Raw genomic sequence first — 13,589 nt, 5'->3', positions numbered from 1 at the left:
GAGGAGGGAAGGTTGCCTGCAAGGAGAAAGGGTTTCCATGGTTAGACCCCATCAGATTCTGACACTAGGCTGGAGTCAGGGGTGGAAAATCTTTGGGGTACGTGTGTCGCTTGGGTCTCCAGGGGAAAGAGGTGCTTTTTCCATGGAAATGGAAAGCACTGAATTGGAAAGCTCAGTGCTCCTGCACCCCAGCAGCCCCGGGGCAGCCAAGCACGGCTGCTGGAGCAAAAGGCTGGCGAGCAGTGAGGCCGGTGGCTGTCTGGCTTCCCCGCCGGAGCCCTCCCGGCCCCGGCCGTGCCAACAGCCGGGGCACCGCGGCGCTTTCTCTGCGATGGCTGAGTCACAGCCCCGCTACCTGTGTGGGTTCACACCTGGGTCCCTGCCCCGCCGCCGTCTCCACTGTTTCCTCTGGCACACATCCCACGCTCCTCACCGCAGAGCCCCAGCTCAGCACCCTGGGGGCAAGGAGGAGGAGCAGGAAGGCAGGGCGAACAGTACCGAGGGTTTTCTTTTAGGGCTGAAGGCTTGGGTTGTGTAAAAAGGGATGCTGAGGCTCAAAGTGGGGGTGACATGCGTTTTGGCCCTCCAAGCACAACCTGAAACCCCAGCATGCTCAAGGAGGAGATGCTGTAAAGGTACTAAAATCCAGCTATGGACCACCCTGCTCTGTCCTTCCCCAGCCACTCGCACGTGCTGCTCCCTGCTACCTCCCCCCTCCAAAATCCCCTCTTGGCTGCCCCAAACCTGACACCCATAATTTACCCCTAGATCACAGGAACCTGCTGAAAGATTGAGCATGAACTGTGCTACGAGGGGAGACATGAAAAGCAGCTGTGTCTCCTGCCCACAGCCAAGCTCCCCTGCCACACCAACAGCCCCTCAATGCTGGGGACACCTGGGAAGATTCCTGCTTGGATAAGGGAATGGAAACTTCCTCGGGAGATGGACAGGACAGCACAACATGGCTTGGGGTGTGATCAGCCACGGCTTCCATCAACTGGCTGGTATCCCTGGAGCCTACTCCTGCCTAGCAGGGAAACCCCTCTTGGAGAAGAGGCAAGTGAATCTGGGCTGGTATTTGCCAGTGGCTGGGTGCCAGGGATGATTTCACTCTGCCTCAAGCAGAGCCTGGGGGACAGTTTGGCCTTTGTTCAGTGTCACCTCCTTAGGGATGCTGCATGCTGTCCTTCCTGCATCCCTGGCCACAGTGGTGGTGGTCTCCCATTACTGAGCAAATGGGAAGGATCCTCAGAACAAAATGGCCTTTGGTGGAAGGGTCTGAGGAGATCCCCAAAACGGCTGCATGGTGAGAGCCTTGAGCTGGGATGAGGCCAGCAGCAAGAGGTTCCAGCAGCAAGGGTCCTGCCTCTGCATCATCTGTGATATAGACAACCTTCCCAGCACAGGTGTACTGCCGTCTTAGAACCTCATCCTCTCCTTAGCCCTGCTTGTTACCAGGGCCAGGCACCAAAGAAGAGGATGGATTTGTGGGACAGATACAAACTCCTGCAGGCACCTTGCCCTCGCATAGGCAAGCATACTCCTGCTTTCCTGCTCCAGTTGTTGTGACATCCATGGGCAAAGTCCACATGTGACCCATCAAACACAGCTGAGGTCCTTCAGAAGTGGGAGAGGGAATAAAGCTGAGGTGGGAAAGGTGCAACTAGTCCTGTACCCCTCACCCATAAGCTCTGAAAAAGGTGGGGAACGAGGTGGGAAAAATGAGCAAATCCCTGGTTTAGGGGCAGAATAAACAGCAGCAGCAGCCCTCCAGGTCTTTGAGCGAAGGAAGAGGCTGCAGGGCGGAGCAGGTCGGCAGATGCAAGAATTTCATCTGCAAGGAGCAAGGAAATGTCCCGGAGTTGTTTGATCTTATTGTATGGAGGGAAGCGGGAGTGGGCGTCCAGCCTTGCTGGAACCAAACAAAGATTATAAATACCTCCACCATCAACAGCTCCTCACCGACCCGGCCTGCCAGAGCCCCGGCTGCTGGCTGATTCCCAAGGGGAATAATGAGCTTTGGTTTCCATCCACCCCTCGAACACAGTGGCAGAGAGGAGCAGAGCACACAGCAGACAGCTCCAGCCACAAAGGTGAGGGGGGAGTTACCCCGTGGAATAATACATGTGGGGGTAGCTTCTCACTGACTGCCTGCATGGCTGTGCCCAGCAGCAACGGCCCCTGTTGGGTTAATTCAGTCTCTACCGCCACTGGTGTCAATAAAGAAGTTTAAAAATGCATATTTTAAGAGCCCTGTGATATGGCATTTGGGTGTAAAGTGATGCCTGAGTCCGGTGGACAGTCTCAGAGGTGCTCCTTACATCTCCAAGCCAGATGTAGGTATTTGTCTTTCCCTGATTCAACCCTTGGGCTTGAATTTGATGCCACACATGCTACCAAGAATGCTGCCTGACATCGGAGTGCTTTGGGGCTTGTAGGGAGCTGGGTGGCACCTGGGCATCCAGGGGACTCTGGCACAGGAGCTGTCCCAACCAGGAAGGGAGGACAGCCCCACACAGTTTTGGGGAAGTTGGGAGCCTGTAGAAGATAAATTTAGTCTTCTCCCGTGCGCCAATCGGTCACCACAGAAACATGTGATTCCCCAGCACCATGCTGGGGGAAGGAATGAAAAGACTTCCCAAAACTTACATGGGCTCCCTCCCATAAGTCCTGTGCCCAGCCAGGGAGCAGTGCTGCACTGGAACTACCGACATCTCCATGGCAAGAAAGCCCTGGTGGCCATGGGAATGGGGAAGCTTTGGCTTCGCTTTGGCACAGGGAGCTGGAGACCTGGAGCAGGGCTGCCTGCCACCCCCTTGCCCCACGCTGGGAGTGCCTCTGTGGGGAACCACTCCCCACCACATCCATGCCTCCAGGTCCCACAGGCACTTCTAAGGGTTGGTGAGAAGCCAGCAAGTTGTCAGGTACAAAAGAAGTCCTCAGGCTGGTGGGGGGGGGCTGCAAATCAAACGCACGCCGCCCTCAGAACAGCCCAGTGGAGCTGCTCTGGCAGAAAAGCTGCTGCGGTGCGTGAACCCAGCCACGGCTCCCCCGGGGCACCTTCGTCAGCCCTTCTCCCCCATCGAGCATACTTGAAGCTCCCTGCTTGTCACTGGGATCAAAGGCAGGGGCCGGGGTGGGAAGGCAGGGTGTCAGCTGGGCCACTTGTGAAGCTGACTGCGGGAGCCAAGACCTCCAACTTGAACCCAATTTTTTCCTCCCCCCCCAGGCATCCTTACACACTTCTAAGGTCTCTGCTCCAGCATCACAGCTGCATCTCGTTTCATCTTCGGCAAGGAAAAGAGGCAGCAGCGCTGGCTGGGGCCAGATGCCGCTGGAAAAGCAGCCCCCCCACCCGGGAGTGCCGGGTCCCAGCCCCACACCGCTGGCAGCTGGGGAGCACCCGGTGCTGGGGGTGAAACCCAGTCCCGCTTCCCAGCCACAGCCCTCCCACCAGCAGCTGGGACAGGGCACATTCCCACGGCTTTTGGTGTTATTGCAGCAGGGTCAAGGCTGTCCCTGTCCTCCTGTGGCTCTCGGGTTGGTCTGAGCATCACCAGGGTGTGGGATCTTTTCTGGCTGGACTGGGATGTTTTTGGTCATTTTGGAGCAGGGAAGATGCATGCAAGCAGCACCACCACAGCATTCATGGAGCTGCGGGATATGAGATGACAGTGCCACAAAGAAAACCTCAACGTAATTAAAAATAAATGCAAGTCACCCTAAAAATGTTGGTGCTCACAAGCTGCTGGACCAATGTGTGATCTACAGCAATTGCTGTCTGTTGCACTGGGGATTGTCCCCAAAAGAGAGGACGCATGCTTTGCAGAAGCAAGAAGGCTGGAAGATGAGAGTTGCAGGGTGCACTCAGGTTTTAGGAGTGAGAGGCTTTGCCAAAGCCAATTTGGCATCCCATGGCTTTAGTCCCCACCCGCACGGCTTGGCAGGTCCCCTCCCCTCCCACAGCAGGAGCTGCCCAGCAAAGCAGCCGGGTGTTATCGTGGGGCTCCAGGAGCCCTAAGAGGACCCGCACAGCCCAGACGCCCCGGTTAAGCACGGCTTTTCTCCAGGCCCGTCCCAAGTTTCTACAGAGGAAGGAGCGCCACCTCCCGACGTTGCACGTCGCTAGGATTCCAGAAAACCGCTTTTGTGGGTTTTCCCCCCCTCACCATCCGCTGTTTTATCAGTCAGCAACAATCGCTTCAAAAATAAACAAACCCAAGTCTGGCACTGGATTCCAAGACAAAGTAATTCCTCCTGCCAGACACACGCCGAGCATCTTCAACAATGACATTCCTCCAGGACTGCTTCCACCTACTTAGGTGCCAATTTGACTAAAAAATTCCCTCTGCTACCACTGTCAGTTAAAATCAGTAGCATCCCAGAGCCCCCACAAGGTATGGTATTTCCATGCAGTCCACAGTTTGTTATGGACGCTCACCCCCAGCACATCCATTTATCCTGATAATCCCAATTCCCTTGGAAGCATCTGACTGGTGAGATGGAAGCAGCAGCAGGCAGGGTTGGCTCGGAGCCATGCCCTCCTTAGTCAGCTACTAGCACACACCAGCTTTAAAAAGTGAAAAGCCCACCTAAGGCTTACAGGTGGGGGAAAAAACCTCACTCCCCAGAGCTGCCCATAAAACTGCAGACTCAGGATGGGCAGAGGTTGAGAATTCCACTTTTCTGCATCAGAGGAATATTAATTTAAAGATCTCCTCCCACTACCTGCCAATTTGAGACTTGTGACAAGGGGAAAAAAAATTAGCAGGTGAGACCTATCTTATTTCACTTGGCTGAAATCAGCCAGCAGGTTCATGTGTTAAATGAGGCTGACAGTGAGCCAGGCAGCTCTTTCAGTCACCCAGTCTGGTTTCCAGGGAAACAAGGTAAATGTTTTTCCTCCTTCTTGCCACCTTTTAACTCTTAGAAGGCTCTCATGTACCACCACATGAAAAAGTTTCTACATCCCACCTTTCCCCACCTCAGGTAAGAGCAAATAGGGCCAACCCACGTCTGTTTCAGGGCAGTACCACATTTTAGCGTGAAGGTCTGGGGTTACTGCCTCAATCGCTGCCATGTCTCCAATTATGGTCAGTGAAGGACACACCAAACCATCTCCCTGGGAGCCAGCAGGGTATTTTAGGTCGGGCAGTAACACAACACCAGCAGCATTCACAGATCCCTCGCCTCCTCAGAGGGTGGGATGCAGATCATCCCTCTCCCCACCCAGGCAGGCCTGCTTGCTGCCACCTTTCAGCAGGGAAACTGCGTGCATTCAGAAAAATCCAGCTGTTGTGAGGCTGGCATTTTTCAGAACACCTACTGCATTCAGCTGCTCTCAGGACAGCAACAAACAGCATTTGCCAAGTGTGCAGGCTGCAACCCCTGTCATACAGGCACTGCAAGGTTTCCATAGCAACAACCAGCATCCACCAGCTACCTAAAATTTAGTGGTTTGAACTGTGGTTTATTTCAAAACCCATTTGACTCAAAGCTCTCTGTCCACTCAGTTGAGTATTGACAGGTGGATTAATACCTCAGCAACTGCAAACACATTTAGGGCCCCTGCTGCTTCACTACTTCACACAACTGGCAACACCTTGCTTTAACCCACAATCTTTGCTCTGCATTTTTTTAGAGCAACCCTGCAAAAAGGTCGATGCCCATGAGCTAAAACTTTACGTGTTCCTTTGGTTTGAGCCACATGCAGAACCTGCAGAGTACCAGGCTTAACACAGCAATGTATATAATAAGAGGCAAAATTTATTTCTTTAAAATATTTATTTTTTGGTCTGAGAGCACACAGGCCACAGGACCATTCCACCCATTAGGCTGCCTCCTCTTTTGCAATGCGATCCTTCTTGAGTGGTCCCTGAAAAACAAACCACAAAGAACAAGCTATGTAAACAGCAGTCTGCACGAAAGACATAACATCCTCATCACAAAAGCTGCAAAGAAATCAAGGCAAAAAAAGCCCTCCGTGTTGCAACTCACTGGAAACCTCACGCCCCATCGCCACAGCCAGAGGCTCTGGGGAAAGCTGAACCCGGCGCAGGCGCACTGCGCTCACTGGGTGGTTCTGCATGCGCCTGAGCAGCAACGCTGGTGCCACCTGGCGGGGAAGGGAAGCTCCTGCTCTCACCCTGCCAGGGCCTCGCTCACAGCACCCCCCGCTGCCTTCTCCAGCAAGTGACAAACTGGGAATGCCACCACTGTGAGCACCCTCCTCCCAGGCTGCTCTTGGAGGAAATGGAGCAGTGCTTGTTCTGTGCTTCAACACTGAACAACTTGTGCCCAAACATGGCAACACCGCTCAGACACCAAGAGCTGTCACAGAGGAAGTGAGATCTCAGACCTCCTGCAGTTGTAACCAAGTTGGCAGGAGGAGGCCTCTCAACTGAGGCTTGTTTCACAGCAACTCTGGCCACATGACAGCCCAAAGGCCAAGCTATCAGCTGCCATGAGCTCAAAGACAACACAGTGATACACAATAAATGTGCCAGGAAGAGCCCTTACCATGAAAGCCTTCTTCTCCTCAGCTGTCTGGAAGCGGCCATGACCAAATTTGGAAGTTGTGTCAATGAACTTCAAGTCAATCTTCTCCAGGGCCCGGCGTTTGGTCTGCACAAGCAGGGACTAGAAAGAGAGATGGCAGGTGAGTAAGCAGCAGCAGCAATGCCCTTTTAGCCTCCAGTACACTGGCTACTTTCTTGTCACCTCCACGGCTCATACCTCCTCGGTCCCTCTAACCCCCAACTTCAGCTGCTACCACGTGCAAGGAACACTTGGCCATCAGCCATCTACCCTGCACCTTTGGCCTCCCATGCTGAAGACTCTCAGCTCTCTGCAGCACAAGCCCCACTCTGCCAGGGTCCTTCTGGTCACAACAATTCTCAAGCTTAAATCATGTCCATCACTACGTACAACCCTGGACAGAGCTACCTGCAGAAATGACCTCATGGCACTTCCAAGGCCATTACTACGAGGTGAGTTGGTGTGGAAGGCTTTTCCTTCTAGCAAACCACATGAACAGCACGCACACTAACTGCAGCAGAGGCAGCAGAGCTCCCTCAAACTGTTCCAGCCCACGTGACAGCAGGTTGCACTACTCACCTTGCGCAGGGTCAGGACTCTCTTTTTGGTCCCCACAACACAGCCCTTCACCATGATGAAGTCATTGGTCACCTCACCGTAGTGGACAAAGCCTCCCTGAGCAAGGAGAGAACAGTCAGTGCTCTGTACCAAGCAGAACCAGTCATCACATCTGCCTACAGATCCACACTATTTCTGGGCCTTGGCCATTCCCGCATCCACTGAAATCCTGTTTCCAGTATTGCCTTTCACTGGTCCAGTCTCTCAATGCAGCCATTTATTTACTTGTTACTGTAGGGCTTTTATTGAGAACAGCAGAAGATGCTGACAAAACATCCAAAGCTCTTCTTGCAAAGTTATTCCTTGTACAAGCACCATTCAAGGTTTACAACATCTCTGTCCTACTGCCACATAACAAAAGCAATTTCCGTGTTATACATGTCAATACTGAGGCTGACTTAACACCACCACCTCCAACAGCAGCTGACTTATTTCAAGAGCTCTTCAATCATTTTGTGACTTGTACCAGGCCCATTTGCCTCTTAGGATTGCAGCTCACAAGCAGACTCTTGGCACAGAGCTGCAACAACTCACCAGAGGATTAATGCTCTTGTCAGACAAGTCATAGTCAGTTGATGCATTGTTTTTGATCAGCTTTCCATCCTTGATTAGGTAACCTTGGCCAATCTTGTAAATCTAAAAATGTAAAGAAAGTCTACTTAGCAAAAGGTAGGAGAAAGAGCCTGTCACCATATAAAATGCAAGAATTCTATATAGCCTCAGAGGAAACTGTCTGCTGCACTTGAAAAACACGTAGCCATTCAAGAATTTTAGTTATCCAACATAACAGACCATGGCCGCTATCCCCAAGACAACATTCTAACAAAGCAAAACACCTCAAGCAAAACTCCCCACTTTGTTCACTGTCACAGAGCAAGCGACATCAGGCAGCTCTCATTGCTTCCTAGCAGCAGAGACACTAACCTTCTTGTTGATCTCAGTGCGGTGGTGGTAGCCCTTCTGGCCTGCACGGGCCACGGAGAAGGCCACACGGGCAGGGTGCCAGGCACCAATGCAGGCCACCTTGCGCAGGCCCCGGTGAGTCTTGCGCGGCAGCTTCTTGGTGTGCCAGCGGCTGGTGACACCTGCAAGGGACCAAAGCAGCCTGCTGTCAAGCTGAGAGGTCACCAAAGTCTTCAACCACAGTTTAAGCCACCCTTCAAAGTGCAGTCCCCAGGCAACAAAAGGGAAGCACAGACCCAGCATCACAGGAATCAACATTTCCTGGTGGAGCTCTCTACGTGGCTGTCCCTGGGCTGTGTTCTCAGAAGGAAGGCAGCATGGAATGACTCCTCACAGATGTCAGGCGCTGTGCCCAGCGCTCATTCCATGGTCTCATCATTGAACTGTGACAGCAGCATGGATTTACCCAGCTCTTGGCATGTGGACTTGTGAAAACTCAAGTCCAGGATTTCATTAAAAACTGTATCCCATCACAAAGGGAAAGACTTCCATGTGCTTACCTTTATATCCCTTGCCCTTGGTGACTCCAATGACATCTATCATCTCATCCTGGCCAAAGACGGTTGACACAGGCACCTGCTGCTCCAGCTTTTCCCGGGCCCAATCCACTTTCTCAGCAACAGTGCCACCATTCACCTGAATCTCCATCAGGTGAGACTTCTTCTGTCTCAGGGGGAGCAAACGCATCTAGAACACAAAGCATGACATGCAGCTGCTGCTCTTCCATAACGGACCCTCTATTAATAAGCCCAGCATCCTTTTAGCTCTAGTCTAATCTATTTTTCAGTATTCTTTTCCAAAATATAAAACTTAAAAAAGGCCCTGCAATAAGGGAGAAGGTTGTGTAGTGGCTTGCAAGTCGTTGCACCTGGAAGTTAAATGCCACCCACAGAAGCACAGTGTTCTCTAACCCCACAGCCATCAGGCAAATTCCACTGAGGAAGAACAAGAGACAAGGGGCAATAGTTTTAAACTGAAACAGGGTGGATTTAAATTGGACCCAGGAAGGATTATATCATGAGTCATTGGCACAGGTTGCCCAGAAAAACTCTGGATGCACCACCCCCAGGACGGCTCAGTCAGGCTGGACAGCGGCTGAGAAACCTGGTCTAGTGTAAGGTGTCCTTGCCCATAGCATGCGAGTTGGATCCTTAAGGTCCCTTCCAATCCAAACTCTGCTGTTTGATAAAGCCTGCCACTTTGGGTTGGATCGTATTTACGATTATTTCTACTGTAGTTAATAGAGGGAACTGGTGAGAAAACCAATAGGAGTTGCAACACTACCTGTACTGTCTACTATAGGAAATTAATTCTATAAAATTAGTCATCTTACTGCACTTAGAGCCAACTCAAAAGACTTAATGATCTCCCAAGAAAGTCAGAGCACTGACAGCTGGGGAGACACCACATCACTCAGCAGAACACCTCCTCCAGCTGAGCACGAGAAGCCACCAAAAGTCTGACTACTTGCAACCCCAACAGAATGCAGCCTGAAATAATGCTGAGCACACAAACCCCTGTTTAATGTTCAGTCTGGTTTCGTTTGTAGCTGAAATTAAGAGAGTTCAGGTCTACACGGTATCAGCAAGGGACTGAGCTCAAAAAGTTTCTACTACAGCTCAGTCTCTTTTGGACACTCCTTCAAAACGAGCCAGTGGTTGCCAAGGCTCCTCAAACATGCTGTAAGCACAGATCTGTAGAGAATGAATATGTAATGTGCTGAACAGGGATCATGCTGCGGGGGAGGGCAGAAATCTCCCAACAGAGATGGATCAAGTTCCAAGCCTGCTCTCTCAGCTGTTTCCAGCATACCTGAACCCACAGGCACTCACCTGAGTGTGAGCCATGACTCTAATAACCTGGCAGTACTTCTTCATGCTATTGAAATCTTTCTCCAGCTGCTTTTTGCCTTCCTCATCTTGCCACTTCTTGCAGTATTTGGTGAAGGCCTTCTTCTTGGACTTGTGCCTTCAGGAGCAGAGCAGAGACAAGGTTTGGCTAAGCCCTTCATCAATCCCCAGGGAAGCGGGGTGAGCGGAAGGAGTTGCCACCTCAGTTGGCTTTGGCTCATTGCCAGCTTCTAATGACTCTTTTCCACTGGCAAGCGGAGCCTGGAGCTCATCAGACAGTGGCAAAATTGCCAAAGCTGAGCGGAGCTGCCATGAATTCCAAAGCACATTAACATTCACACTACAGAAAACAAAACACTGTAAGGAGAAGTCAAACAATAACAGAAAAAAAAAGACCTTTAAAGCAATTGTGAGATGATTGTGATTTGCTTCAAAATATCCTAATTTCCCTCCCTTGTGTGCCTGACAGCAAGGTCGTTACTAAAACACCCTTGAGAACTTGATTGCTCCACTCTGACGTCTTTTCAGCCTGCCAAGTTCATAAACAGGCTGGAAGCTCCAGACACGCTGGAGCCACACTCAGGCAAATGCACACTTTCAATCACAACAGCAGTGCCTGGAATGGCAATCACAAGTGACACTTGTCTTCCCCTTTCCTGAGAAAACAGGGCTACAGTCAGGACTCGACACTCAACAACAAGCGCCAGAGGCGATTTCCTTCTGTCCGCCCGTCGAGAAGTATCATCACGTGTAGCCTGTTAAGGAGCTCTCAGGCAAACCCGAGGCCACCACACCCGCACCAATAAGGGCACTACCCAAAGTTACGCTGCCACCCTCATGGAGCCATTCCTACAGCCTATCCCATTATTAGGTCAGTCTGTCAAAGCTGAACACTAACTGCTGAAACACCTGCTAGGATCTTTGCAACCCAGCAGTAAAAACATGACCCACAGCCTGAGAGCAGCCAGGGTCCTGCACTCTCACCAGTTCTTGTAGAAGCGGCGCTTGCACTCATCGCTGATGTGCTCAGCGAAGATGGTCTTGAAGCTACGGAGCCCACGAGGAGTCTGCACATATCCCACGATGCCCACGATGACCATGGGAGGAGTCTCTATAATAGTGACTGCCTCCACCACCTCCTTCTTGTTCACCTCTGGATGGAAACAAATACAGCACCATTAATTCCAGCAGCAACTCTTTAACACCACTTTTTGCTCACTCCCAAGTCCTCCGTAAGAAAAATAAATGACTCAAGTTCTTTTCACAGAGATGATGTAGGGTAAAGTGACCAGCCCTGAAGTCGTAATTTAATTCCTTGCAAAACTTTGAGGTTGGCTCAGGAGAAAGGTCAGCAAAGCTGGACAGGCAAAATGGATGGAAGCAAGTAATACATTCAGGACTGGACAATCTCCAAAAAACCACCGAAGGCAGCTGATGATGTCCCCTCATCCAGAAGAGCCATCCCAAGGAGCCTGTTACTGTGCAGCTAAACCAAACCGGTGGTTACAGCAGAAATACACCACCTACTTGGACTTGGAACTGGTTGAAGTCAAGCTATGACTAAAACCCAGATCTGCTACTGAAGGGGCCACCTGTCACCATTCCTGACCAAACCCACCTCCTGTTTTAAAGAGGAACATTAATACATACTAGATCCAGGTCTGTCCACTTCCCGGACAATGTGGGTCATGCCAGCTTTGTACCCCAGGAAGGCAGTGAGATGGACAGGCTTGCTGGGGTCATCTTTGGGAAAGCTCTTGACCTTGCCCCTGTGCCTGCTGCTGCGCTTGCGGGGCAGGAAGCCCAGGGAGCCGTGCCTCGGGGCCGAAAACTTGCGGTGAGACTGCAGAGAGAAAACCAGCACTTAGTGCTTGCTACACAGACTTGCCTATGCCCACTCGAGGGCCAAGGCCAACTCTGTCCTTGCCTTAGAACACGAGTAATACAGATACCCAAGACATTTCACATTCTATAAATTCCCAGTATCACCTGCGGGGCTTCTGAATTCCATAATGTTACAGCAACGCAATCCCCACGCAATAACTATGCAATTCTCAGATTTCTTTAATACCCCTTCCAAGCTTATCCTAAGATGTCACCAAGTCCCACTCTAGCCAGGGAACCAAAGAAACTGTAATTTGGCCACAGTGTGCCACCAAAATTTCAGTCCACCTCACAAGTCTAGAAAATGCAGCACAGACAGCTTCACATTTATCAAAGAATCGGTACCAAAATAAGCATTACAGAAACAATGTTTCAGTTTGCAAAACTGCAGTAAACCAGTATCTCAACATCCACCTTTGAGCCAATCGCTCCGGGTGGAAACGCAGTATTTTTTCCAAAGGTTTTTCCCTCGAGTACCACCCCTGCAGCCTCCCTCTGCAAGCTGAGAGCCATGTAAAGACGGGGTTCCATCCGGAGAACTCTCAGCCAAAAGAAACATTTACCCATCCAATCTCACATGCAAACAAAAGAAAAATACCGTGCAGCTATACCCGGAACTAGAAATAACTATGGCTTTAGAAAAAAAAAACGACCACTCGACACGAGTTGCCTTAAGCGAAATTTAAAGCCCCAAAATGGTCATAACCACAGAAGCTCTCCAGACAAAAGCCGCCCCCGTTCCTAAAAAAGGAGCCCCAAATACCCCCACAGCCGCCCGCGCCACCTGAACCCCGCGCCCTGACCGGCACCGCACAGGCCCGCCCGGCCTCCCCGCGCAACGCCTCGCCCGTGCCCCGAAATGAGCCCCGCACGGCATCCCGGAGGTGCCGGGGGCGGCGGGCGCGGGGCCGCGCGGCGGGGAGGACTGGGATGGCGGCGATGCCGGCGGGATGCGCGGCAAGGCCCGAAGCCTCCACACCCACCATCTTGTCCACGCGCCGGGCCGGAAGGGCCGCGAGCCCCGCGCGCAGCCTTTATAAGCGCTCCGCCTCCCGGTCTCGCGAGAGGGCGGGCGGTGCCGCGGCGCGCGCGGCGCTACGGGCGGGGAGCGCGGTCACAAAGGTGCGCGGGCAGCGATGCGCAAAAAACCAAGATCGTACAAACCACCCGGCGGGGTTTGTGGGGAGCTTCCATGAGCACGGTCACCAGTCATAAAAGATAATGTTTATTTCACTTCGTTCCATTCCATTTCATTCTATGAAATTTTAACATTTCATTTCATGTCATGAAATTTTGACATGTCGTTTCGTTTAATTTCATCGTTTCATTTTAATTAAATTTTATTTCATTATATTAATTTAATTTCACGAAATTTCAAAATTTCACTTTCGTGAAACTGTGAAATTTCATTCCATGAATTTTCATTTCCTTTCATGAAATGGAGTTTCAAAATTTCATTTCATTTCATTTTGTGAAATTTCATCTGTGTCATTATAATGAACATGGGCCTTAATCCACCATTGCTTGTGGTACGGAAGGGGATGCAAACCCGAGGCAATGGTATCAGTGGAACCCAGAGCTAGGTGGTCTGGAGCCTCCTGCTCATGGGACATCCAGAGTTTGCCCTCAGGATCTCCTGGGGCTCACAGATAAGGATGTGTTTGACACGACACCATGGGGAGATTGCTGCACTCAGGATGAACAGGAGAGCTAAGGATCCAGCTGTGCTGGCACTGC

General features: G+C 51.4%; 1 protein-coding gene and 1 non-coding gene across 2 annotated transcripts; both read right to left on the bottom strand.

Annotated features, from left to right (window-relative positions):
• Positions 1-5,765: 5,765 nt before the first annotated feature.
• On the bottom strand, positions 5,766-13,011 carry RPL3 (ribosomal protein L3). The gene is made up of 10 exons (XM_014885284.2): positions 12,836-13,011; positions 11,619-11,811; positions 10,953-11,121; positions 9,951-10,086; positions 8,619-8,805; positions 8,080-8,240; positions 7,690-7,791; positions 7,117-7,212; positions 6,520-6,639; positions 5,766-5,875 (listed from the first exon to the last, which is right to left on the bottom strand). The coding sequence occupies exons 1-10, from the start codon at positions 12,836-12,838 to the stop codon at positions 5,831-5,833; spliced, it is 1,212 nt and encodes a 403-aa protein (XP_014740770.1). The 5' UTR covers positions 12,839-13,011; the 3' UTR covers positions 5,766-5,830.
• Positions 8,413-8,505, bottom strand: LOC148223641 (small nucleolar RNA U83B). Its single transcript, XR_015804214.1, has one exon. It is a non-coding gene; the product is annotated as a small nucleolar RNA U83B (small nucleolar RNA).
• Positions 13,012-13,589: the final 578 nt, after the last annotated feature.

This window comes from Sturnus vulgaris, chromosome 5 (genome assembly GCF_052056855.1).
Source record: "Sturnus vulgaris isolate bStuVul1 chromosome 5, bStuVul1.hap1, whole genome shotgun sequence".
NCBI classification, from domain to species: Eukaryota; Metazoa; Chordata; class Aves; order Passeriformes; family Sturnidae; genus Sturnus; species Sturnus vulgaris.
The sequence above is the reverse complement of the archived record's forward strand: the minus strand, read 5'-3'. Positions and strand labels throughout refer to the sequence as shown.

Excerpts from the sequence above, each read along its gene's own strand:
- RPL3 (XM_014885284.2), bottom strand. Across the intron at positions 8,806-9,950 it reads GAGTCATGGCTCACACTCAG|ATGCGTTTGCTCCCCCTGAG; the intron begins GTGAGTGCCTGT and ends TTTGTGTTCTAG. Across the intron at positions 5,876-6,519 it reads AGGAGAAGAAGGCTTTCATG|GGACCACTCAAGAAGGATCG; the intron begins GTAAGGGCTCTT and ends TTTGTTTTTCAG.